General features: G+C 51.2%; 1 protein-coding gene and 1 long non-coding RNA gene across 4 annotated transcripts; one reads left to right on the top strand and one right to left on the bottom strand.

Annotated features, from left to right (window-relative positions):
- The first annotated feature begins 590 nt into the window (after positions 1–590).
- On the top strand, positions 591–27,133 carry LOC116938882 (nuclear receptor subfamily 4 group A member 2). Of its 2 annotated transcripts, none has more exons than XM_076057730.1 (8): positions 591–850; positions 6,879–7,106; positions 9,071–10,092; positions 13,078–13,207; positions 15,633–15,796; positions 17,955–18,157; positions 19,581–19,759; positions 25,374–27,133. In XM_076057730.1, the coding sequence occupies exons 3-8, from the start codon at positions 9,073–9,075 to the stop codon at positions 25,628–25,630; spliced, it is 1,953 nt and encodes a 650-aa protein (XP_075913845.1). In that variant the 5' UTR covers positions 591–850; positions 6,879–7,106; positions 9,071–9,072; the 3' UTR covers positions 25,631–27,133. The 2 variants fall into 2 exon arrangements, with proteins under 2 accessions (XP_075913845.1, XP_075913855.1); XM_076057740.1 differs by lacking the exon at positions 591–850 and adding an exon at positions 6,006–6,312.
- On the bottom strand, positions 3,402–10,605 carry LOC142907863 (uncharacterized). 2 transcript variants are annotated; one of them, XR_012931309.1, is made up of 3 exons: positions 10,139–10,605; positions 4,797–4,917; positions 3,402–4,234 (listed from the first exon to the last, which is right to left on the bottom strand). It is a non-coding gene; the product is annotated as an uncharacterized LOC142907863 (long non-coding RNA). The 2 variants fall into 2 exon arrangements; XR_012931311.1 differs by lacking the exon at positions 10,139–10,605 and adding an exon at positions 9,386–9,467.
- Positions 27,134–27,699: the final 566 nt, after the last annotated feature.

Genomic DNA, 27,699 nt, shown 5'->3' with positions numbered 1-27,699 from the left:
GAGTGCGGGGGGGGGGAAGGAGATCACGGAAGGGGTGGGGGGGGGCACGCGCGCGACGGGGGTGGGAGGAGTTGAGGGGTTGGGTGGGGAGGGGGCCACGCGCGTGCTCGCGCTCGCGTGCCGCCTCCGCTATTTTGGGTCGCGCGCGCGCGTGCGTCACGCCGAGCGTCACGGCGTGCGTCACACGACCGGGCACACACCCCCCCCCCCTATCTCCCCAGCCCCCCCACCACCACTATGGGAGTCGATAGCAAGCCCCGCCCTTTTCACCCCCCCCCCTAACCCCTCCCCACCCACCCCTCTGTACCCCCCCCGCACCCCATCACCTAACCCGGGCGCACACCCTCATCGCAGTCGCCGGCTTCCCCGTGCATCTCCATTGGTCCCGGCAGGGAGTGACGCGCGCGCTCCGGAGAGCGCGAGAGGAGCGCGTGGTGGAAGAAGAGAGGTGGGGGAGGGAGGGCGGCAGGGCGAGCGGGGGAGGGATGGGGGGTGACGATACAGAGGCCAGGGTGGGGGTTGTGGAGAGGAGTGGGGGTGGGTGGTGTTGGATGATGGAGCAGTGGGGAGGGGTTGGGGTGCTCCGGCTCGGCGCTTCGGCCACATAAACAAAGGCACGCCGCCGCCGCAGCAGCAGCGAGAGAGAGAGAGAGACACGGAGTTTCGAGACTCGGTGAGACCGCGGGCAGAGAGCGCAGGTTCTGCTCCACACCGCACGGCCCCGGCACAGCCAAGTAAAGCCGCGGGGCAGCGAGCCCAGCAGCGTTGCAAAGACCGGACATCACTTCACGGATTTATCCATCCACCTACACTTTATGTTCATTCAACACGGAACCGACTACTATCACAAGTAAGTGGTGTTACGCGCCCGCACGTGTGTTCGCCCTTTAAATCGCTTTTTTGCCGGCTACGCTACTCGCGACGCAGCAGCGTTGAAGCCCCAACACAACTGCCGGCCAACAGCTGACTTCGTCTGCTGATACTACTGCCGCTGCTGTCAGAGAAGATAACGGGTGCAATTTTAAAACAAACCCAAAAAAAAAACTCGCGTTGTCTCTTAAGTGCAGGACTTTCTTTTTTTTATTATTGCAGTTGCACATCGTCGCAATTCATTTCAAAAGTGCAAAACATCGACGTCGCATCCTCAGCGAGTCCCTTACGGACACGACGAGTCGGAGACGCGCGTGCCATCTCCGCACCTTCTTTTGTCGCCTCGATTGCGTACGAAATAAAAAGTAACGGTGCCTCGGTCCCGTACTGCCCGGAAGAGACCCCGTGGTGTGTGCGCGCGCATGACTCGAGCGAGTGTCGCTCTCAGTGGGCACGATGATGTTGTACGGGGTAAAATACAACGTGAGTTTTGGCTTTTGTCATTCAAAATGAGCACGTATTTTAATGACCACACGTGCGACGCTCGCGTGGAGGCAAGCGTGGACTGTTGGAGAGATGACGCCGGTCCGCGCGGTCACAGTTCGCACAACCGTGCGCGGAGGCAGTACTTTTAAATAAAGTGTCGTAGTCCGCTACAGAGTTTGGCAATGTTCTGGTTGAAGCGCGTCGCTGGGTCCACGCTTACATCGTATGGCGAAGGATGCGTTCAACGCTTGCTCGGCTGATTTCTCACTCTCGTCTAAATGTTTTCCCGCACGAGCTTCTCTCTCTCTCTCTCAAACGCACACGGCACCTCACCGGCACACCGACAGGAATCCAGCCACCTGCCTACCGGCTACACACGGCGTAGGGAAATGGCATTGTTTATGCAAACAGCAGAAGCAGATTGCACCGATGAACATAAACTGAAGCAGAGTGCATTGTAAACTTGGCACTGTCTCGATGCCTCGTGCTTAAGACATGTAGATGAACTACTCCCCCCCCTCCATACTTCACTTGTATTGTCAATCCACTGCTCGGTCAGATGCTCCCCACGCTATCCGTGTCGTACGCTTAGTTTGGATTGCGTTGCGACCGAGTCTTTGGCAAAGTGTTCAAGATGCGCAGACCGCTTTATCTGGCCCATGGTGGTGCTATGGTGGTTGAGTAGCCCTAACACAAATTGGGGTTAAATTAATCGATCGCACGATCGATTAATTTACAAAGCACGATGCCAACAAATCGCTCTGCTGCTGCTGCTCTATCGCGGTGCCGTATAACAGCAGCAGCAGCAGCACATGCAGTGAAGCATGAGTTCCGGCTACTTGAGAAGTGTGATCAAAGTTGCATTTACATCTTCTGTTACGTCCTCGATTTTTTAAATGGTAAGGGAGACCGACACGCCTGCACCCTCGGACGGAACGCGTTGTTAAATAATAATAAAAAAGTGTACAAACAATGTGACTGGATTTCTTGCACTAGCACGACCATGGTCGTGCCGGTTAAAACACGCGGGTGATAGCTGACACGTGTGAGTGTTTGTGTGCGGAGTTACACAGGTACGTGCGTGTGTGCGGAGTTAGACAGGTACGTGTGTGTGTGCGGAGTTAGACAGGTGTGTTTGTGTGCGGAGTTACACAGGTGCGTGTGTGTGGAGTTACACAGGTACGTGTGTGTGTGCGGAGTTAGACAGGTGTGTTTGTGTGTGGAGTTACACAGGTGTGTGTGTGTGTGTGGCGTTACATGCAGGTGCGTGTGTGTGTGCGGAGTTAGACAGGTGTTATTGTGTGCGGAGTTAGACAGGTGTGATTGTGTGGAGTTAGGTGTGTACGGAGTTACACAGGTGTGTGTGTGTGTGGTTATAAAAGTGTGTATGGAGATACACGTGTGTGTGAAGTTACACAGGTGTGCATGTGTGTGTGGAGTTACACAGGTGTGTGTGGAGTCACACAGGTGTGCGTGTGTGTAGAGTTACACAGGTGTGTGTGGAGTCACACAGGCGTGGGTGTGTGTAGAGTTACACAGGTGTGAATGTGTGTAAGGGGGGGGAGCGGTAGTGTAGCGGTCAGCGCGAAGCGCTACGAACTCGAGTTCACAGTCAACAACGGTGACGATTTTCTGAACCAGTCCTGCGCCACCAACCCCCTCGTGTGTCGGGCCGGCCTTCATAGGTACTCGCTAACTACACTTGGCCAAACAGTCTGTTTAGGCTATACGAAGGATCTTTGTCTTTGGAGTTACAGACAAATCAGCTGATTTATTAATGAGGAAGCGCTCAGGCATACGGGGAGATGAATTGGGATTTCCTGATGGGTGGTTGCACACCATAAACGCATGGGCTATTTGACATCACGAGCGCCTTATATGGACTTGCTGGACAAACACAGAAGTGAGTATTACGCGTTAGCGGTGTTCGGTATAGGAACATTCGGTGTGAGTGAAAATGTCCTTTCATTTGCATGCCTTCCTCAAATGTCTTCTCGCGTGTCATTCCATTGTCACAACATAGAAAAACAAAGCACGTGATTGCGTGTGGTGTTAGGCGTGAGTTTAAATTGAATAGCATTGCAGCATAACGGATAGCGGCTCATGCATCAAAAAGACTCAACACATTCGTCAACAGCACTGCCCTTAAATTAAACTATATAATAGGCGACGTTTCGGGCAATTGCCCTTCTTCGTAACACATAAAGGCTCATATATCGGCAATTATCACGTTCGTGGGATGTATGGCATAATGAGACTATACAATCAATACAGGTCTACACCAACTGATAAAAAAAACACAGGGCCTGTGTATCTCTTGATGAAAGATGGCACGTCTCGGTCCTTCGGTTTGCGAAATAGTTAGCAGCAACACGGCACTAGATTATTTTGCTGCTATAAATGTCCAAATGATAAGCCACTTTGTTGAGCTAACATTTGTGGTTAATACCTCAGTGGACATTGTGTGACAGGATGAGGATGTTTTAGTGTTGTATTGGTCCGTGTTTGGGTGATTCATTTACCTTGTTGTTTTAACGTTCTTACCCGACCCAACTGGATATCTGTGAAAAAGAGCTTCATAGCTCATCGGATTCCTCCCAGTCTAAAGACATATTCTGATTTCTGAAATAGGCCACGGTGTGCGGCGATGTTAGGCCATGTTGAAATGCCACGACAGTAAACCGATCCAGTTATTCCCTACTCGTGCATGTAGGGCTATATATAGATTACTTCTCGGTGACGTATGGAACCTAGCTCGCTTGCAAAGTGATGGTTGATGTTGATGATGATGACGGGTGGGAGAGTTTCTAATTGCCTCTTCTGCCTCTCACTTCGTGAGCAGGTGTCACGCCCATCTCCTCCTGGCCTCGTGCACGGCCTGTACACACACACACACGCGTGCACGACATCTGACTGAGCTACCTCTGTACAGCCGACACGATTTCCTTTAGACCGCGCATTTAAACTTGCAAGCCTACTACCTTCGCCGCTTCTTGCAGTGGTGGGAGTGAAGTAGCGACTGGTTTATCTCCACGCATCTCCACCACTTTCGAGGTTCACCTCGTGCCACACTATCTATCTCTGTCACAAGAGGTACACGCTCGCCAGCTCGTACTACAGTGCCAACACACGCCTCTCGTTTGTACACCGTTTTCTCATATATAATATATGGCATCCTACAACGGCGTCCATCCACCCTTCACTAGTGTCTAACACGCGGGGAGTTGCTCTTTCCATCGTTCAAACGACTGTGGAGTCACCTTTCGTCGTAGTGGCCATCGCCTATACGTTCCGTGTAACAACAGATACATCGTGGAGTCAAAAAAAAACACAAAGTATTGTTCTATAAGCGCTATTGCGGGCGTTACGAATCCCTCTCTGTGCGCGTGGTCATTCTCGCGAAGAGCTGTTGCGGTGTGGGGGGGGGGGGGGGGTGTAACCTGTCCGATGTGTCCCATCGGTGGTTGGGGGGCGCTCGGGTGTCGCCGGATGAGGGTCGCTCCCCGTGTGATGTTCGCTCTCCCACCCGAGGCCGCTGCATCGGTGTGCGATATGCGATGTCTGTGCGATACAGAGGAGCAGACGCAGACGCCCGCGCGCGCGCGCACTCAGCGAATCCCGTGTAGAGCAAAGTAGAGGAGTGGCGTGTGCGATAGGGAGAATGTTGAGGAAAGCTGTGTGAGCCGCTTGTGCGGGAGGCACAATGCGGAGGCCCCTGAGCCCGTGTTTCTCAGCGATGCACGTCTGAAGAAGTTACCAAAATTTGATTACGTTGAGGCAAAATTGATCATCGCCATCATTGCCCCCTGTGATCTTATCCCCTGCTGGATAAAGGCCCGTCGACATCTCTCACGCTCCAACAATGTAATCATATATCTCCTCGGCGAACATCCCCTCGGACGCGTTTCATACGCTAGGTTACAACTCTGCAACGATGTTTGACCATGGGTCACCATCATCATCATCCATGCGAGAGCGGCGTGCCCTGCCTAACAAGCCCCACTGTGTTCTCAGCGATGATTGCCGTACCCTCGCACGGGCGCACACGCCCAGAGACAGACACACAGCATAGCCGATACACGTACACGTTTAGGCATGCACGTTTTAACAGAGTTCGCTTTTGTCGGGAACGTGTTAATCAGTCGCAGATTCACACGAACACTGCAGCAGACACGTGGTACTGATGCCATTGCCAATGCTAAATCCACCCATTCATTATGTGACCGAAAGTCCGTACACCCGCATCGCGCATTAGGCTACGAGACCAAACGCCCAAATTGCTATCGATGAGAAAAGTGTCACTGCGTCAATTTGCTTGCTTCCGCGGCTGTTAAAGCACCTGTGTTACGCAGCACAGCCTCGGCGGTGGAACTACACTGGCCGCTGAAAAAAATTGCGGAAGGAATCGTAAATTGCCGACACCGAAGTGCAACTACTTGAATTAGGCGCGTGTAGGCGACAGTGCGTGGGGGTGAGAGAGAGAGAGAGGGTGAGAGGAGGGTGTACGATGAGAATTGGTGAAAAAGGAGCAAAACAACGTTTTGGCGGTGGGGGGGGGGGGGTGGGTTTCATGAAATTTATCATTTGTTATTTTTCCACCTTCGTGCGAGCTTCTTCTGCACGCGCGTTCTTCCTGCAAGCGCTGGGAACCGCGGGGGCTGACGCCACGGCAGTCGCTGGAAATCAAAAAGCGTTACCCCCGTCACGTGACGTCACCGCGGCCGGTGAGATTTAAAGGCAGGCGACGGGGGGAAGTGGAGGTGCACAGCCAAAGAGGATGGGGATGGGCTCTCCCCCGGTTGTCTCTGTCGCCTCTTTGCCGCGACGCTCCAGCTCGAAGAATGAAGTGTGCACGAGTTGTTTCACTTTAGATTAGTTTCGTCTCGTGGTCGTGCCGCGCAGGCCCTGCTTGTGGCGTTGCCTATCTCTCTCTCTCTCTTTCTCACCCTTACGAAGGTACGTACCGGTACTGTGTGTAAATTACCCTTCACATTTATCACGTGTACTCGTAACAACGGCAGTCCTCGTCCTCTGAAACCGTGCGCGTTGTGCTTTACCTGCGCACATGTCGCTCGCTCATTCGCTCTCGGTTACGTTGAAAGTTTGTCGGGTGATATTTTTTTTTTTAGTGTGGAGTGCTTTTGAAGGACCAGGTAGAGAGAAGAGAAGCGACGTCCAATTACTCGAGGTTGCTTTATCCGCAACGCAATGCATAGCGAGGCGACTCGGACGCGAGTGATCATCGCTGGCAAGCGCACGCGCTGTTCAGCAAGCACGCAGTAGCGTGCACGAAGGGCGCCAACTGCGCACTCTGCAACCCCAGATTGTGCGCTCTCCCATCAGATTCCTAACGACAGCCGGTCAAGCCAACGCGTGTCTCTGCCTGAAGAATGCGCTACTTGCTACGGCCAAAGTGACCGCTTCTCTACGGATTCATGACGCTCGCGTGTGCCCCCCGCCCTCCGTCTACTCCCCCTTCCTACCCCCCCCCCCCTTTAAAAAAAATTTACAACTCCACCCAGGTGTCATCCCCCTGCAAAGGCAACAGCAGCAGCAGCAGCAGCTCTCCACTTTGCCCGTGTCGCTTAGCAACAGAGAAGCCGGCAGCACGAGGAGCGAACCGGCCTCCCGGCTGTGGGCTGAGCCCCGAGGCTTGCCACATCCTCGGCCCTGCCTGCCCGGCGTCCCATCCGCACCCTCTCGCCCTTCCGCTTCGCGTGTGGAGATCACTGCCGCGCATCCCAGCCCAGGTGAGGCACGCGGCGCCACGGTGGTGCGAACACGAACACACACACACGAACACGCGCAGAGAGAGATTCGTAAGAGCAGAACCAGTCCCGAATTGTGTTCAGCGAAAGAACAACACATGTCGGTACTCTAGTGGTAGTGCCTTACGTCGATGATCCCCTACTACCCCAAGGCAGCTTAGCGACGTTCCGGAAAATATCGCGTGAGAAATTAAGCCCTGGTCTCGTGTATCACCTGGATTTCGATTACAGGTCACGGTTAACATCAGTGGCGAGTGATATCTGAACAGGTACTGGGCTACACTTAAATGCGTGCTTGGCGCCGCGTGTATATGTTCAATACTGGGGAGACAAAGGCAACCGGGCGTAGTGCTGTCCACGCGACTCCCTTCGTGTGCCGTGCCGGTCTTTAATAGGCGCTCGCTGACGGCACTTGCCCCAACAGTCTGCGTAGACTACGCGGGCATCGTTGTCTCTGCGCTATGTGTGTAGGGAAGACGGGTGTGAGATGGAGTTGGGAGGGTTGCCAAGGTATACGTATACCCGCTCTGCTACGGGTACGTGTGGTACATGCAGTCTGCACAGACCGGCAGCTGTGAATAAGCGCAATTTACCGACATTTCGCGTAATATATATATACACCGTACTTTCATTATTTTTTTTTTAGGGCAGCGTTATTAACGAATCTGTTGAGATCTTTCCGCTGTGGATTGTGGTCATTGACCCAAACGTCGCCTGTGCTTCCCTCTCTCTATTGACGAATGCGTCGAGTCTTTTTTTTTATTTGATTTTCTGGAGCGAATGGACAATCGGCCAGCGTCTTTAACGAGTTCGGCCTTGAAGTCGCGATGCAGTTTTTTTAGTAAAAAATATGCGAAGTTCGAGTGAAGTTGTGAGATGACTGTCTGCTGCGTTAAATTATTTGACGTTGTACTTGATCGAGCTCGTTTAATTAAAACGTGTAAAGTTGTGTATGTATGCACCGGTTTAATGGTTGTCTTCCATTGCACGTTTGTAACTAGTTATTTAGTTTTCACTACTATTACACAAATACATAACGGTGTTTTGTTTGTACCAGTTAGTACAGATGAACAATTGCGACGCGCTCGTTGCTTGTTTGTAGGAGTAGATAGATATAAACAATTGTTCTGTATTACAGTACTTTTATGTTGTTGATCTAGTTCATGCAAACGTATAATTGTGATGTATTCGTTTTTAGATATTTGTGTGATCGTGGTGGATTCAGATAGACGAATGGCTAACAGTTTCCGCTGGTGTTGCTCTGTGTATTAACACTCCCAGCAATTAGAATTAACTAAATTTGACGGTAAAAATATACAAAGTTGACTCATAAATTCGCCTTTAAAACTCACCTTGTACATTCAGAGCTATATTAATTAACTTATTTTTAAAAAATACAAGTTATTTATCGCTCAAAAAATATTTTTTATGCGATGTTTTTACATATTTTAACGACGCGAATGCGCGATCAATTCCGTGTTCATATACCACGTGCAGACTGTTATGTCATGCAGTATTCTTACATTCAGCTCAAATAATAAACCTCACACGCGCATGCGTAGCAAATAATTTAAAGTAGTATCAACTCTACGAAACGTGTTTTTTTGCGTAGTTTTGTTGTTGTTAACTGTTACAACTTATTGTCAAATAAACTTACACGAACACGTCGCGCGAATACAACACGTTGATTAATTGCGGTACTGTGTATAAGCGTCATTGAATACTCAAACGCATTCGCCTCGCGGGGAGAAAAATATGAACGGCGCCTCCGACACAACAGTTAGGAGACCTAATTAGCAGACCTAATTAATTAACGCAGCGCTCATCACAACCAAGGAGTTGAATTCGCAGGGTCTAATGGGATCCGCGGCGACAACCGACGGCTTCCGTGGCTGTCTCTTTCCTCCCCTACTTCACGCATGTTATTTTTTGTTCCCACCCCACAGCGATGCCCTGCGTTCAGGCTCAGTACGGATCGTCGCCTCAAGGTGCAAGCCCGGCCGGCCAAAGTTATTCATACTCGAGCGCCGATTACAACGGGCCGTCTGGCAGCGGCTACGGCGGACCCGAGTTTGCCAAGTTCGGCATGGACCTCAGCAACACAACTGAAATAACCGCTACCACGTCTCTGCCCAGCTTCAGCACTTTCATGGACAGCTACAGCGGCGGCGGGGCCGCTCCCGGCTACGACATCAAGCCGCCCTGCCTCTACCAGATGGAGGTGCCAAACCCGCAGATATCCGTCAAGATGGAAGACATACCGACGATGCACGGCTACCATCACCACCACCACCATCACCACCACCACCCCGGCTCGCTGCACACGCAGTCCGAGGAGATGCTGCCGTCCTCCAGCTCCATGTACTTCAAGAGCTCTCCGCCCTCCACCCCCACCACGTCGGGCTACCGCTGCCAGCAGCCCCCTCTGTGGGACGAGCCGCCGCCGAGGCTGCCCTCGATGCCGCCGAGCTACATGGGAACGGGCCACATCATGGACGCGCCCCAGAGGAAGGACGTTCCGCCCTGCTTCTCCGTCTTCGCCTTCAAGCAATCGCCGCCCAACACCCCGACCACGTCCAGCTGCCAGATGGCCTTCGACGGCCCTCCGAGGCCCCTGCCCATGCCCTCCGAGAGCGGCTTCCCTCACCCGCATCACCACCCGCACCACCACCCGCACCACCACCACCCGCACCATCACCATCACCACCACCACCCGCACCACCCTCACGTGATGGAGCCACCTCACCCGTTCGCGCTGCCGGGCCCCATGCGCAAGCGGCCGCCCGTGAGTTTCCCTCTGCTGCCCATGGGCCCCGGGCAGCAACTGATGGAGGGGCCCATGTCCGCCTCGGTGCAGCAGACCCGCGGCTCGCCGTCCGGGGAGGGGCTGTGCGCCGTTTGCGGCGACAACGCGGCTTGCCAGCACTACGGCGTGCGCACGTGCGAGGGCTGCAAGGGCTTTTTCAAGGTACGCACCGTCACAACTTCTCCCGCGAGCTCGCCACCCTCATAACCTGCGCAGTAGTAGACTTGGCGCCGCCGCCGCCGCCGCCACCACCGCGCTGACGACCCCGTGTCTAGGACGGCGTGCAAGTGACCAACTTCGGGTCGGCTGACACTGCTCGTCATCGTCACCACCGACAGCATCATCAGCAGCAGCAGCAGCATCGTCATCGATCATTCGGTGGCGCGCGTCTCATTTCGTGCATAGCGATAGATAGAGAGAGAGAAAGGAGAAACATTCCACAACTTGAAGACGCGCGCGTTCTCCGAGCGCGGTGAGTGCGGCGCGCAAGATTCTCTGCCCCGCACTCCGCGCATGCCCCCCCCCACCCACCCATCGCCGCCACCTCTCGGCGTGCAACGCGACCAAGTTTTCTCCCAGCGCTTTAATTACTCAGCGCATGTCTTGCTCCGACCTAATTGGAGTTAATACATAATTGCCGCGCTCTAATGAGCATTCATATCTCGTGGTTTAATGGTGGGGTTTTTTTTTCTAATTCGTTTCACCGCTTGCTGCATGCTCGCGTGAAGGTTGCACCCCGCACGAGCACCACTCGCGAGAGTTCGCCCCCAAAGCGGCCTACCCCGCTCATCGCACTTACAAAGGAGCGTGCGCATTTGTGTGCATGCATGCGTCTATGTGGAACTTCTTTCGCACCGCACGTAGCCAACCGTGCTAATCGGAGGTGCGTGGACAGGGCAACAGATACTATACAGTTGAGATTCTATACAGTTTGAAATGCGTGTTTATTTTGCGAGGATGCAGTTGATGCCCACGTCGGATTTAGATTTAGAGACGCGCGCTCATTGTTGCTTGCCCGGCATGCTTATGCCACTGCAAGTACCCTAATATTATTTACGTTAGCGCTCCACGTTACTCGTGCACTCTGCCGTTGTCATTACCCAAATAATAAACCCGCGTCGCTGCGTGAATTGCCTCGAGAGCTTGCCGACCGCATGCCGTGCGGTGCGTGAATTATTTCGCGGCACGCGTGCACGCGTAGTTTACAGCGGGGGTTGCAATTACAATCAGCCGTCGCGTGTTCAGTTAAATAACCGCCTCGCGCCAACGGCGCCACCGCTCCCTAAGTGCCGCATTTTGTTGGTTTTGGTTGTGCATTTTGGTGTTCGTCTCACCCGCCGGGTCGGCCGGCCGGTGATATGCACATCAGCGGCGTGTCCTCTCGCGGTTCAGGGACCCGTGCGTTCTCATGTCCCCGTGCATCGCTGTCCGCTCTGTCGCCCCGCACGTCACCCCCACCCATTGATCTGTCATTCAGCTGTCAGCGACCGATGGAAGGGGGTGTGAGACAAGGATGGAACGAAACACGCCCCTGACGCCAGATACAGAAATTTGTTTGCCGAGATAACACAGACAAAATGAATTATTCTCGGTAATATAAATATATAACGGGGGTTTTTTCGTCTTCTTCATCATTATCCGCCGTGTCCTGCGGTGCCAACTAGCCACCACAGGACACGGTGCCGTGCACTAGGCTGTCGGAAGGCGCCCGAGCCCTGTTGAACTCAAATCAGAAACGACAGTGGCCAATGGTCAAGGTAACCGTGTGGAACACTATTCCCAGCGGTAAATTAAAATCGTCCGGTTTGTTTTATTTCATGTTCTGCTCGAAGCTCAGCGGAGCGATCGCGCTGTTGAGTTAAGGTGCCGAGAGAGCTGCAGAACCCGTGAAGCAGCAACTACAACAACAGCATGAGCAGCAACAACCAGAATAACGATGTGATCACAAGTAGAGCGACGGGGAGATTAGTGCAACAACAGGAGGCTGGCATTATTTTCAGATGAACAATATTTACGAGACGAGCGCCGTCCCAAAAGTCATCATCATCATCATCGTGGTCGGCAATGCAAATTAACAGTTTTTTTGTTGTGTGTGATTGTGCACCACAGCCCAGCGTCACCAAATGAAGTGTATAATTTAAGTTCAGTCGTCAAACTAGCTTATGAAGCCATAATATAGGGTTTTTTGGGTTAGATCGCGTAAATATATAAATGTGTCGTTAAAACCCGCCACCACCCGACACAGACAACTAATAAGGGTTGTCACGTAAACAGAACATGCCAGTTCGTCACTAGTACAGCACACCGGTGTGTTGGAGAGCCAAGCCACAACATTTACAATCTGAGTACGACGTTTCGCCAGTAATTACAACTAGCTTTACCAGGAGACAGCCAGATTTGTCTGGCTGTGGCAAAACGTCGTACTCAGATTGTAAATGTTGTGGCTTGGTTCTCCAACACACCGGTGTGCTGTACTAGTGACGAATTGGCCACGTTCAGTTTACGTGACAACTCTTACTGGTTGGCTGTGTCGGGTGGTAGCGGGTTTTAACGACACATTTATATATTTACGCGATCTAACCCAAAAAACCTATTATGGATGATATTGGTCGCGAATGCCTACGTGTTAAACTAGCTTGCAAAAGCCTGCACATTTCCTATATGCACAAGGAGAAGAAGTTTTGAGAACAACCAAAGTTAATTTGAGAAAATTATACTGACCCAAACATCTGTTTATGTTTAAGTCTCGTCTTTCAATGAAACATTACATAATACTGCGCGCATGTGTTGATGCTAGTGGTGACTGTATGTATATCAATGCAGCTCCACTGCTACTCGGAAAGTGATCTTTGGATCAACACATTGTCAATCCACTGCTGGATGAGGGCCTCCAAACGCCGTGCTTTATTATCCGACCATACCTACGAATAAACAGTGTACAGTACGCAGATAATCCAAACAGACTCATCAGCCCTGTCTTGTCGCCCACATCATCACAAAACAATCATTCACAGGGCCGATAAATCGACACGGATCCATGGATCCACACTTCGCGTTTCGTTGTTTCGGGTCGCAAAAGCGTTCGCGCGTTAAACCCACGCAAGCCCCCGGGGGCGCTCACTGCCACGGCCCCGTTTCGTTCCGCAGAGGACCGTGCAGAAGAACGCCAAGTACGTGTGTCTCGCCAACAAGAACTGTCCCATCGACAAGCGCCGCCGGAACCGCTGCCAGTACTGTCGCTTTCAGAAGTGTCTCGTGGTCGGCATGGTCAAAGAAGGTGAGGAATGCAGGCGGGACGCTTACAACGCTTGGTTATATCATCGTAGTCGTCATTGTCATGGGCGTCGTCATCATTTGCACAGCACGGGATGTAATGCTTCAATAAGAATCTTCTACTTTCTTCGTCATCGTGATATTTAGGGCATCGGACGTCATGCTTTAACGTGATGATCATCTGCAGGATACCAGACGCCTTGCTTCAACATCAGCATCATCATCGTCATCATGTGTACGACACGGAACTCGATATATCATCATCCTCCTGTTTTCGTATTCACAACCTCTGCAGAGTGCATTGAAACATCCCGCATGAGATACATTCGCTTGTTTATGAATATGGAATGTGCCTACTAATCTGATTTGACATCTTATCTCGCGGGCCTGTTAGAGAACAGCCATCATCTCTTAAAAGAGCGGTCTTGTCAAGATGGCTCAATGGGTGGTCCCATGGCATGAGGCTACTATTTGTCCATGGTGTGTGTAGTCCACATTGTACTCCGCTGTGCTGAGTCTGAGTAGCGTTAATCACACGTATTTGCGGTGTATCAACCAGAGCGCACTTGATAATAATCACGCGAAAGGGAAGTTTTCCATTAGGTTCTATTTGTTAAGGGTCAGAACTATGGATTAATTTCTCAGCGATTTTTTTTTCTGGTCAATGGTACACTGGAGTAGATATCACGTGCGTAGTCGCCACAGCCGGAGCGACATCCATCCATACTTGATGTGGTATGCCGGGTACGGGAACATGTTCCTGATCGCCGACCTGGACAAAAGCCCTGGTCAGGACTTAAGATCACGGTTTACAACTCAACCTTTACGCTGTGGGCCATGCAAATATAAACAAACCTAGCGTGTACGCGCGCGCGTGCGTGACGTTTGCATTAATGCGTAAATAGGATACTTTTAACCAGCGGAACATCCCCTTTAGTTTGGGGAACAATGCTTTTGTTTTAAATCCAGAATCAATCGTACGGAACAAATGTGGAGGGAAAATAGAGGAGAGAGCCGCGTGCGCGATCCATCGGCCAATGTTGGTGAATAATCTTCTTCAGGCAGCAGCGGGCGAGGCGTGGGCCAAGCGAAACGGTGGCAGTCGGCACCGACCGCGTCGGTGTCTCGCAGTTTATCGGGCAGGGGGGAGGGGTGATGGAGGGGTTGTTGTGGGGGGGGGGGGGGGCGCGGCACGGACGCGGCCTCCTCCTCCTCGTGGCTGCTGCGCGCATTTTTAATTCGAGCAATCGCTTGATGTCGCTGTTCTGACGAGGCACGAGGACGCATATTCCAATTAGCCCGCTGGTACGTGTAAATATGCTCGGCCTAATGCATTATGATTTCAATTGATTAATGCTCGTGTGCTATTGGTGGGTGGTCAGTTGGCCGACGTGGGTTTGTTTTAATACATGATGCAATCTAGATTACATGCCGTTTTGCAGTTGATTGAAATTACAATGTATCCATAATGTGTACATTTTCGTACTATATTGCCAAAAGGCGCACAGAGGTGTATTATGCACGTTGCGTGCTCGTGTGTGGGGAGAGGTGGCACGGCAGTTAGAGTACTGTGTTACTCACCCGGCCATGGCCAACAGCAGTGCAGATTATCTGAACCGGTCCTGGGCCTCTCCTACGTCGACTCGGCCTCAAATTACTACCTAGTGCGATGTGTAAAAACATTGCCACTTGGTAGACAAGGGCAGCCAGGCGTGGTGCTGGCCACCCCACCCCCTCGTGTGCCGTGCCGGCCTTAATAGGTGCTCGCTAACAGCACTTTTCCAAAAGTATGTCAAGGTTATACATGAGCTCGTGTTCCTTTGTATCTGTATGCGTGACTAGAGCGTGACTAGAGCGTGACTAGAGCGTGACTAGAGCGCCTATCGGCGTTGTGGTTTCACACAAAACAAACTGCAGTGTGTAACGGTCCGAAATATGGACTGCCTGCTATGCCAAGCTGTAGAACGTGCTGTTGCTAAAGCACCCCCATTTTTTGTGAAGCAGCTATGTCAAAGACCGTGTATCGTGTAAAAAGTGCACACCTACGGTGTCGTGGCCATAATCTCTGTAGCTAATATAAATTATATCAATAATAATCTCTGAGCGGTTGTATGTTCGCCAGGGTATATACTGCAATAGATGTGCCGAGGTAGGATAGTGCCTCGTTGGCCAAACTGCCGCGGGGAAAAACATTGACCCGTGCAGAGCAGACCGTGAATAAACACAGGGACGCGCGCTTGCGCGCTCACACACACGACGCGATCACCTGCGCAGGGGAACAACACACCCAACGCGTGTCTCGGCATCGGCCTCCATCCAACGTATCCCTTCCACGTTTCTCTTCCCTCCCGTGTAAATTCTCTTTGTGCAAAAGCAAAAAAAAAACAACAGAATGTCCCGTCTCACTGGCGCGTTCCCTCGCTCTCTAGTGGTGCGCACGGACAACCTGAAGGGGCGGCGCGGACGCCTGCCCTCCAAACCCAAGAACTCCCACGAGAGCTCACCTCCCTCGCCGCCTGTCAGCCTCATCAGCGCGCTTGTCAGGGCGCATGTCGACTCCAACCCTGACGTGACCAGCCTGGATTACTCCAGGGTGAGCCAGCAGGCCCGATGCTGCCCTCATATACCTACCCCCACCCTCCCATCCCCCACCGCTGCACCCTTCTGCCGCAGCTCTCCTCTCCTGCTGTCCCCTAGCCCCGCCACCGCCCGTCCGTCCGCCCGCCCACCCACCTGCCACCCACCCAATCGCCTCTCATCCACCCCCCTGTGTCCACCCCCCACTTTACCCTTCCGCCCACCTCCACCCATCCACCGAGCCCTCCCCTGCACCCCTGCTCCCACCCCGTCGCCAAGTCCTTTTGGGGTTCATGGTGAGCTCGCTAATAGGCTTGATGGCCAGCGGATGTCTTCGATCGCACAATTGAACTTGATGCATGAATGCTCTCGGTGAAGCTGTGTGTGTGTTTGCCCCCCCCCCCTAACCACAAACCTCCCAGCTCCTGCCACCCCCCCCCCCGGCAAGCAGTAGCCGACGCAGGGACCTTCACAATCGTTTTTAATCGCGTGTCCAATATCCAATCGTGGTTTATTACAATTCGCGTTGTCGACTGGCGTCAACTCAGCGCGTCCGCGCACATGCAGCTCACTCACGCGACATTCCTCCTCCTGGAATTCCCTCCCATCAACTCCAACTTTAATATTTCTGCTTGTTTGCGGATGACCGCTTGGCGTATTGTACCCATTTTGGGCCTGTGCTGAGCAAGGTGATTTTTACGATATCATAATTCAAACAAAGTATTGCTGGCTGGAGGGTAGACGGATGGACGGACGGTAACGTCAAAAAAACTTGCGAGCTGCGAGTAGATATTTTTGTCTTTACGGAGTGGGCTTTAATTATAACTTGGTCACAGTTTTGCTTGCTCTTTAACCCCTGCAAATCAATACTGCACATCACTCGCGCGGCGTGGCTTATTCGCCTGGCCTGTGCGTGACAGCACCGGCGTGCGCGCCTCGCGTTGCTCCGCCACGTGCGAGATTCCACGTGGGGAGCTCCACGTGGGGAGTTCCACGTGGGGAGTTCCACGTGCGGAGTTCCACGTGCGGAGTTCCACGTGCGGAGGTCCACGTGAGAAGTTCCACGTGAGAAGTTCCACGTGAGAAGTTCCACGTGAGAAGTTCCACGTGAGAAGTTCCACGTGCGGAGTTCGGCGCGCCTCCAATCGGTAACATTTTAGGAAATGCGCAAAGATGACAAAGCACGGGAAGACGGTGCTGTTCATGGCAGTTCCCGTCACTTGAAATGAATGCGTGCCGCCACGTAGGCTACAATCGCTTTCAACCACACGAACACACGGGCGCTTTGCCAATCCACCGCTGGACAAAACACTGGCCACGCCGTGTGGGTCATGACGTGAGTTGTGTGATCATACTTCACCATGTCGTCAATGCGGGTTTGTGAGGTCGGAGGGGAGGGGAGAGGGTGCTGACGACGATGGGGGAGGGGCATCAGTAATTCATATATTCCGACCACTGATGTTAACAGCGAACGAGAATGGAAGTCAGGTTTAACATTCTATCCAGCTCCACACGGCCAATGTGTTCTGCCACTGTGCCACCGCTCCGCCAGTCTACACTGCGTCCAGTCGATACAGGACATCCGAATTAACGGAACACGAAACGCATGCTACAAGATGCCCTTCTATCGCAGCTGCAAACCTATGGGGGTTTTTTTTTACAAAAACTAACTTGAAAGTGACTTCTAGGTGCGCCATAGTGAAGGTATTTCGGTATGACTGGAGCGAATGTTTTATTTTTATTATTATTAACACGTCCCTCCAATAGCGTCACTACAACGCACCTGCAAAGTTGATTTTCAAAACTTCAAACTCGTATTGGACAAACCGTGGCACGTAGATATGTGTGTGTGTCGCTACAAGATAAGAGCTAATGGTTTGCATGGGGGACTACTTTATTTTCACCATCTGTCCTCATTCTCTCTCTCTCCAAACCAAAGATCTCAACAAGACGACATTAACAAAATCAGAATCTGGATTTATACTGGAGGAATCCGATGAGCTGTTGAGCTCTTTTATCACAGATGTCCAGCAGTTTCACAGATGTCCATTAAAACACAACGTGTGTATCCCTCCCTCCCTCCCTCCCTCCCTCCCTCCCTCCCTCCCGCCCTCCCTCCCTCCCTCCCTCCCTCCGTCCCCTCTCTGTCTCGATCCGTTCGAAACCCGACGCAGTTCCAGTCGGCAGGCGAGTTCCAGACGGGAGCCACGGACGCGGAGAGCGTGCAGCAGTTCTACGAGCTGCTCACGGGCTGCATGGACGTGATCCGCAGCTGGGTCGACAAGCTCCCTGGGGTGGCCGAGCTGCTCCGCGATGACCGCGAATTGCTCTTCGAGGCCGCCTTCCTGGAGCTCTTCGTGCTCAGACTCGCGTACAGGTATAGTGGCACCACCTCCATCACCATCATCTTCATCGTTAGTAGCAGCAACTATGCTCAATACACTGCTGAATAAAGCCTACACCCCCCCTCCTTACCAAGTCGTCGCCACCTCTCACGATCCTGCGATGGAAATAAAAATGCATCTCGAACCCAACTGCATGCATATGGACTGATTTAATCATGCACTCCAGCTCCTCGGTAGACGGGTTCATGGACTCTCTGTCATAATTTACTGTGTACCCCCCATCCCCCCCCCCCGTCAACTCTCCCCCCCTCCCACACTCCTGCCAAATGTAAATGCAAAAGCCTAGAGGGAGTTGCATCAACTCATAACTATAACTTTGCGTGGACCCTCGTAAACGTTATTAGGTTACAGATTACCTGTCTTTAGCCAGTCAAGAGTTCCGTATATTTTTCTGTCTCCATTGCGAGTGAGATCTGTGTAGGTAGGTGGATATGTAGGCTGCTATAGCATCATAATTATACATGAGCAATCCACTGCTGGATGAAGGCCTCCCCCAAGCCGTGGAATCTCTCACGGTGATGTAAAAGACAATCCACTCAGCATCACTCCATCTCCGCCGTGAGAGTCTTCTAAGGTGCATTCTCTCAGAATCTTTTTTGTTAAATTAGAATCTTTATCCAGGATAAATCCGGTGAGCTTTGACGCTCTATTCCACAGATGTCCAGTTGGGCGCGTCAGAAAGTTATTTTGGCTGCCACTCTGTCGTTACTGTCGACTATCAGATAGGTATCTCTTGCAAGTAGATGACATACCTTTGAATCAACTTTTCTCTTGTTATAGGGAGATCTGGGGTAACTGTATTTGACTTTAACAAAAAAAATACGCTGTGAACCGTTTAAAACACCGTCGCACCTCAAGGGACGTTCTCTCCGTGTAGTTGTGGGCAAGTTCCAAGCGCAGTCTTGAATTGGTGCTATGGCTTCTGAATAAAACAACGGCTCACACAATTATATCACAGTCTATAATGTCAGCTTTCAGGACACCTGGCAGCGTAGTCTCGCGTACAGGTGTGTTAGAAAGTACAAATGTCCCTGGCGCGATGGCGCATGCATGCGATGCGTGCACTGGCGACTACAGCTGATGGACCACGCGCCTTCCTAAATCTCCAAAGGCAGCTGGGCGGCAATGCGATCAAATACATGGCAGTGCAGCAAGTTGATTGAATGTAATAATAGGTGTTATCCCCTCCCGTGCGTTGTGGGTACTCCAGTTTCCTCCCACGTATCAAATCATTCATTAGTTCAATTGGCTAAGCAACCAAATGCAAGATCTTATTGAAATAATTTCAAGACTCGGTGAGACTTTCCTGGCCTATCATCAAATGGCACATATACTAATAATAATTGCTATCAGTGTGACCACGCAATGCCTCCTGCGCCGTCATGTGCCGTACAGATCGAACCCTGCCGAGGGAAAGCTGATCTTTTGCAACGGCGTGGTGATGCACCGACTGCAATGCTTACGAGGATTCGGGGACTGGTTGGACGCAATCCTGGAGTTCTCTGCCAGCCTGCAGGAGTTGAACGTGGACATTTCAGCCTTCTCTTGCTTGACGGCTCTCGTCATGGTCACAGGTGGGTGTGCGTCACAACACCACGCAGAGGTGCGGGGTTAAGTGCAGATCGACATGGGCAAATGTACACATCTACACACGCCGTCATCATCACCGCCGTCATCAGCTATGGTCAATACCGTCTTGGATGAAGACCTTCAAAGTAGCCGTCATCCCTTACCATCCCTCGATGGAATATCAATCAACACACAATAGATCTTACCGATGACCCTAACCAATGATAATTATAAATACACGTAATATATTCTGGGTGTGCTATACTCTACGTACACCGTTGCACACTACACTGTGTTAATAACGCAAATGCGTGTCGTGTGTATTGTCCTGCACACTTCACACACACACACTATTGTCACGTAATGGAAATGCTGCATTGGTATAGCCCACGTGCACCTCTGGCTAACTGCGGATCGAGCAACGGCGGCATTGTATAGTCGAGTAGATGGACAGCATAACCGTACCAACGTGGTTTATATTTGCCGTGTGGGTAGCAAGCCGCGTTTCTCCCCGCCAGCATGGGTGACGTCTCTAAGACAACCCCACGAGGCACTGCCGTGGTGCTTGGCGTTGGCACGGCCCTGTACGAGAACCGCAAACGAAGCCAATCAAATGCGCCGATCCTACATGGAATTATTTGCCAGTGATGCCGCTGCTGCCTGAGGTGGCGGTGGTGCACGAGCACGAATAACAAAATCAACGCTGCCTTAAAAATAAAGTTCATATAATCACTCGACCTATTCTTTGGGTCTTTCGGTAAAGTCACGTAGATAGGTTCAAAGAAAATAACAAAAAATAACAAAAAACTACGACGTTTCGATTGCAGCGCAAGAGATCGAAACGTCGTAGTATTTTCTTATTGTTGTTATTTTCTTTGAACCTATCTACGTGACTTTACCGAAAGACTCAAAGAATATGAATTCCTGCAGTTACGAAAGCTTTAAGTCAAGATCGCTCTACCTCTCTGATCTCTCTACGCGCTTTGAGAAAGGGTCATTACCCGACACGTCGCCTCTTACATACCTTTTATTTGTATTTTTTTCATGGCCACGGTGATATTGACTCCCAAATACGTTCGGGAACGACGGCGAGCCTAAGGGCGAAAAGAGCCGAGCCGATTTCCATCATCCTCGCGAGCGAGGCAGGATCATTTACATTCGATACGCGTTAAATAGCGGAGGGGGGGGGGTCGGAGGGGATGATGGGCCCGAGGGGAGGGGGGACGGATGCAGCTATAGGTTAGCGGTAGCCTAGGGTGCTGGCAGCGAGCAATCATTCGGAAAAGTGTCATTAAACAATCTTTAAGTATTTAAAACAATTCGCAACTAATGACTCAATCCGTGCGGCCGCGGTGGCCTGAACTCGGAGCGCGTTCGCGCCGCGCTAATTAGGGGGGGGGGGGGGGCACCGCCTACAGAGGATGCGAGCAGGCGAGAGTTTAAAACCATCTCACTCGCCTTCTTCTACAATATCCACTGCACATGCCTAATGATCCCGGCAAGCCTCATATTGTGGCATTTCCCGACATTTTTTGGGCGACCTTGCATCGCTCGTAATTGAAGACGAAGTTAAACACACTCGGCAAATATCTCGACAGTCGCCGTGAGATGTAATTGTAAATTAATGGCATGCTAATGTACGAATTGCGGTAATGTGGGTCGCGCAGTCCCCAGGCGAGGCGAGCCGCAGCTCATTCGCGACTTTTGTTTGTGCTTTTCACTATCCTGCCGGGACCCCTGCTCGCCATGAATATTTATGAAGCGCTCAAATTTGTTACAAAACATAATTACTACCAATTTGTTCCTGTGCTGCACCATTGTATTATCATTCAGTTGATATCTATATACTGTTGTTGCTGCTGCTGCGTGTTTACCGTCTCGTAGCGTTTGGTCAAATGACTTATTGTGTGCTGGGCGTGAGTTAAAAAAAAAAACAACACCAACATAAAACAAATTCGGATATCATTCCGCATACCGATTTTTATTTAGCCTTGTCGCCGGCTCGCAGTCGCATTTTATTTAATAAGCGCGTAAAACGTAAGCTTACGTTGTTGTGCACGGAGCAGGTATTGCGGACGCATCTATTTTTGATCGGCTTGTTTGGGAGGTGTTTTGTTGTCGTGATTATTGTTGCCTAATAGATAAAGTGGCCGTACATAAATGGCATCTTAATTCTATCCTTTGCAATTCGGTATTAAGCAGTAAGCGAATATTAGGATATCGTTTAGGCTCCACGCAAAATCAGGGCTTGATCATCCAGCACGATCCATTCTCAAATCCCATGCTGCCCTTTATATATTAAATACATCCGTGCCGACGCCACTGTCCACAGTCGTGTGCCGGTGCCGGTCATCTCACGTCACAACCGCACGTGCGTTGACGTCACCGCTCCATCTCTGCGTAGGTGATCCCCCCCACCTTCCTCAAGAGCGTTCCTTTCCCTGTCTTGAGATCCATGAACAGAAGAATGTTGACGAGGGCGCCATCGGTTGCGTTACTGTGCGAATGAAATTAGCGGCCGCGAGTTAGGCTCACCGCAGTATCCTGTGCAATTGAATCATTCTAATTGATCCCTCGCCAGGTTATCACCTGGGTGAACACATGTCCAGGTGATACTCGCAATGTCAATTTATCTACGCGGTCAAGAGCCTTAGATGTGAAAACTGCATTCCAGCCAAATCGTCGCCCGTGTAAATAAATAAATGCACGCGTTGGAATTCTAGGCAACGTGACACAGCAGTCTGTACTGTCTTTCCGACTGTTTCGTCATTGGATAGATACGCAAGCTAAGCAATATTAAATGCTTACTAAATAAATTGCTGGTCTTCGCGGGCTGTGAACCTCCGGGTAAAATGTGCCCATCTTTTGATACTTATTGAGCAACACTGCAGCTGGCCACCAATTAAGCTGTAGTGGCATTGGCCTTGTGTGTTAAGTGATCGTTAAAGTTGTTAACGGAGGAGTCTAAACACGTTGGGGCTCCCGCTCATCGCGCATTATGTTCAGCCCCTCTCCCTCTCTCTCTCAATGCACTGCTAGATGATGTCCCCCCCCCCCCCCCCACACCGTGCCGGTCAGGGGTATTGTTTGAGCATGTTTCACTGCACTGGTCACTGTGAGTTGGTGGACGAGCGAGTGGGTGGTTTTAGTTGGTCGGGGGTGGCGATGGGGCGCGAAGCCACTGATGTCAGCCGTGGACGAGAATCAACTTGGCTCGTCGATTTCTTATGCAAATGGACGACGAACCAATGAGCAATCATTTCACAACATGCTTTACAATTATACCGGGCTATACATTCCCCGTGCTCAAATTATTAAGATCGGACGACCGACGACCAATGAGGCCACGCCCAGCACAACACGGCGTCACACCAATAGTGCACGTACACACGTGACGTCACAAGTCTTTTTGTCAGTGGTCACGTGTTTGATGGTGGTCACTACTCATTCGCTATGACTGATATCAGAGGACTTTCAATTCGTGGTATGCCCCTACAACACATGTCCCATGGGCCATGACCAAAATCACCCGGGATGGGCTCGATCTCGTAAGAGCTCGGAAGCTAAGCAGGACAGGGACCCTGGGTTATGTATGCACGTATGTTAAACTTCTTTCGCACCGTAACGTAGCCAAACGCGCTCATGGGAGGCGAGTGCTTGGATGGGTGAGCTCCTCGACACAGGAGGTTGTCGACGTGGTGGGATGCAGGGGTGGGGGGTGGGGGCAGTGCAATAACGGGCATCATTTGCAATGTACTTCTCGATTTCCCTTCCTCACCAACCCGCATTGACAAAGCGTGGTGGTGAATTTACGGTCAATTAACCCCAGACGGCCAGCAACGGCGTGGAGAGCCGCTCATCCAGCAATGCATTGATAAAGTGGCTCCTGCAACATCGATGTACAGCACCGCACATTCTTCGTGTAATAGGCGCACAGTCTAATCGCGAGACAAACACGTAGGCACCCACAATGAAGTTCTCGTGTGAAACTTGTCTCCGGTGGTGAGAGATTGTGGCTTACGTGTGGATGGTTAGTCCTTTATGGAGCAATGGGTAAAACAATGGGTGACTGCTGCTCGCCTCGCTGATGACCATGAGGATGACGATAATTGTGATTAGGCTTATCATAAATTGGCCAGTAGTAGCCTCGACATTAAATATGCAAAACCAGTTGTGCATGATTTTCACGTTGCGCACAGCTGTTGTTCGGCAAATAACACACGCCGAGGTGTAATGACATGGGGGTGGGGGGGGGGGTAGGGGTAGGTGGGGGAGGGGTGTGGGGGTTTTTGTCGTTGATTCTCAATGGCAAATCGCGGGTCTCGTTTGTGAGACAGAGCTCCTAAACAACGTGTGTGTTTATACTCATAATGCACGCCAGGTGTGTCTAACTTCATCCAGGTGAAAAGGTAAATCAATAAAACAGCCCACATCGTTCCTCTTGTCCTGCAATGGTGAGCCACCCTTGACGCGGACGGTATTGAGAACATAGAACAATGGAGACGTCTAGCCAAACGTAACACTCACGGTGGACCTCGCAGATTGAATGAGCTACTGTTTATGCGACGGTGAGCCCACATGGGCTCACACGCAACGGTTCACACGGAGCCCAGAGATTCCCACCGCTCCATTAATCATCTCCCTTCATTGCCCACCCACTCTGCACCGCCTCTCGGCTCCAATCGGGCCAGCGCTCTTCCTTCTAGCGCGGTTCAGTATTCGTCGTGTTTGCCGATCTTCTCCAATCGAATGCAAATTCAGCCTCCTGGACCACGTGCGCACCCGGTGGTTGCTTCAATGCAGTGCACATGTTAACGTGATCGTTTTTTTGTATGCATCACAAGTAGTCCGAACTGGCCGCTCCCGTCTCTACACGAAAAGAAAATGGCAATTGACCGAACACTTTTAAAATATATATTTTATTATTTTATTTTATTGTTTCCCTTAAACGTGACTTTACCGAAAGAACTAAGAATATGAATCACTGCAGTCACGAAAGCTTTAAATCAAAACTTTTCCAGCAGTTAATTACGATCGTTTTGAGTTTGTTAATTATTGCAATTCAAGCACTTTCTAAGGTGCAATTCAGCAGTCAGAGAAATGCTTGCAGTCCAGAAACAAGTGATAAGCTACGGAAATAACCGTCCTCAACAGCAGAACCTACCAACACAACACAATAGAAGCATTAGCCATTGGTGGATATTCTGTACTGATGAGTCCTCATTATCGTGAAAACCCGCCGTTCTTCTGCAGCTCACTTGTTTTTGCAATGCAATCACAACTCCGTGTTTGTATTTGCAATGATGGTGATTACATCTTGACATGCAAAACAAGCTGAAATTAGTTTTCGCGAAATTAATTGTCGTGAAAATGTACATTTACGTGTGATGTTGCACCAACGCCAACATAGCTCCTTCATCTCTTATTAGTCACCTTCGAAGCAAAAAGTCCCCGCTCGTTCTCAATTCCATCACGAGTCTTGCGTGGTGGTGGCGATGTAGGTCGCGTGGACTGGGGGTGTGGTTCTCCCTCCGTCCTCTCTCTCTCTCTGCAGTCCACGCGGTGCCCAACCCTAACCCCAACCCCGTCCCTTCTCCCCCCCTCAACCCGCCTGTGCAGAGCGCCACGGCCTCAAGGAGCCCAAGCGGGTGGAGGAGCTGCAGACGAGACTCGTCAATTGCCTCAAGGACCACGTGGCGTTCAGCACTCCAGCGGCCGGGCGACCCGCGTACTTGTCGCGCCTGCTGGGCAAGCTGCCTGAGCTGCGCACGCTGTGCACGCAGGGCCTGCAACGCATCTTTTACCTCAAGCTCGAAGACCTGGTCCCTCCGCCCCCGATTCTGGACAAGCTCTTTCTGGATACGCTTCCCTTCTGAGACAGCGGCGTCCTTGTCGTCGTCGTCGTCCTCGGGTGGCCCCGGGGCTGGTGGATCTCTGCGCGCGCCAGTGTTTGATGGTCACAAGACTCAACAACGTTTTAGTCGAAACACTTAATCCCGGACATTTAAAATCAACTCAAGAGGAATCTGTTTCGTCTCGCCGTGTCGCCTCGGCCGACATCCGTCCCCCCCCCCACCCCCTCTCCTTTAATTATGCGTTGCAGTTCATATTTACGGCCAGGGCAGTCGCATTTACACATCACATCGTCTGCGTTCCACTGGCAATGGTGCATATGACCCCGGCTATTGGAGGTGCACGCAAATGCCGTATACTGTATAACAGACGACATTGTCCACAAACGTGCAGGGCTTAATTTCTCGAGGAATATTTTCCAGGGGAGCCCTCAGCTCCGGACCCCCCACTCTCTCTTACCCCCCCCTCATCCTCTGCTATGGGAAATACTATCTTCCGGAGCTCAGCCCCGGAGAACTCCGGTTGAAATTAAGCCCTGAAAGCAATGGAACCCAGTGTCGCTTCAATTCGCTTTGAACACAAACGCGCGTACACACGCGTGGTTGAGACAGACCTCGCGTGTCCATGCTTCAATGACAACTGAACATTAATTAAACCTGCTGTACTGTATTTAATTTCATCGCACAGAGTTTGCTGAAATATCCGACCGGGGGCTAATAAATAAATTAAACCACCGCACCGCTTAACTTATAATTAGCTCTTAACTCATTTACGAATTCATAGTTATTTTATATATAGTGCATATATACATGCGCCAAAACACGTGTATATATACAGTATATGCGTATATTTATATTGAGATACAACGTTGCTCTGACCCCAAACTCCCCTTCGACGGACTGTGTATACTGTATAGGGTGAGTGATAAACGAGGTGGCGAGTTTCGTTGGAAGTTAAAAATAAAGAGGTACGGGGAGCGTTATGGCCAACGCGACCCACCTCATCAGTGCTCTGTATTATTATTATGAATGACTTTGGCGAAGTGCAATTTTAAGTCGCTGCTTTGTTTCCGAATGGTTTAAAAAAAAAATAAAGAAAAATATGACGAGCCACCCTTTACCTGACAAAGAGTTTTAATGAGAAAGAAAAACAACGGCAATCAATCAGCCACCCCGGTTAATGGCACGCGCGATGCTTATTGCTGCTGTTCGCTGTACATACTAACACCCCACCACTTGTTAAAAGTGCAGTATATATACAGGACTACAATCAGTGTACAATGAACTTTTACCGAGAAAGTGTAACTTTCGCGAGGAATCGGCGTCCTATATATACACACACACACATACACGTATTTGAACAGACCGTACAAGAACACGCCAGCTATTTGGCTGTGGGGCGGCTTAACATGATGATGCTGACGCTACATGCACGTGGTGGGAGATTTTAACCCCTTCGACGGTTCGTGGCCCAGTCTGCGGTGCGTGTCCAAACAGTTCGTGTCAAATATATGGAAGCTGTACGTAGGGATGCAGTGTTGTTCCTTCCTTCTCGTGTTCACTCGTTTTTATTTTCAACTCCCCCCCCCCCCCCCGCCGCGTGAACAGTGCATATAACAAAAAACCCTCAGTGTTGTACATATGCGAGGTGATACGTACATTGTCACCGAACTCCCACACCCATCCTCCTCTACCACTCACCCCATCACCCTCCTCCTCTACCCACCCCCCCCCCCCACCCCTGCCCCATCCATCGTTCCGTCAATAAGTTTCATCTCTAAGTTCCATCTCTTCAATTTCAGCAGTAAGTCTGAACATTTCTTGTCGCGCACTCATACAAGGGTCAAGTCCATCGAGAAGGCGAGCTCATCGCCGATATCGTCTCTCCAATCGACCACCAACCCCCTAAGCCCCGTGATATTCCACAGTGACGATGATGTGAACTCGTGAGAGAGAGAGGGGGGAGACGGAGTAGCACGAGAAGTGAGTAGGGCAATGGTCCCGTTCTGTCCGCGTGTATGAGGGGGGGGGGGGGGTGTGTGGGGTGACCCCACGTGGGGCAGGGTCACGTGCGCGGTGTGGCCGCGGTTTCT

The sequence above is a fragment of the Petromyzon marinus genome, chromosome 4 (assembly GCF_048934315.1).
Source record: "Petromyzon marinus isolate PM22_M1 ecotype Great Lakes invasive population chromosome 4, UKy_Petmar_22M1.pri1.0, whole genome shotgun sequence".
NCBI classification, from domain to species: domain Eukaryota; kingdom Metazoa; phylum Chordata; class Hyperoartia; order Petromyzontiformes; family Petromyzontidae; genus Petromyzon; species Petromyzon marinus.
Note: the sequence above shows the minus strand (reverse complement) of the source record. Positions and strands in the feature narration are given on the sequence as shown.

Excerpts from the sequence above, each read along its gene's own strand:
- LOC116938882 (XM_076057730.1), top strand. The coding sequence starts at position 9,073 with ATGCCCTGCGTTCAGGCTCAGTACGGATCGTCGCCTCAAGGTGCAAGC. Across the intron at positions 10,093-13,077 it reads GCTGCAAGGGCTTTTTCAAG|AGGACCGTGCAGAAGAACGC; the intron begins GTACGCACCGTC and ends TTCGTTCCGCAG. Across the intron at positions 19,760-25,373 it reads GGCTCTCGTCATGGTCACAG|AGCGCCACGGCCTCAAGGAG; the intron begins GTGGGTGTGCGT and ends CCGCCTGTGCAG.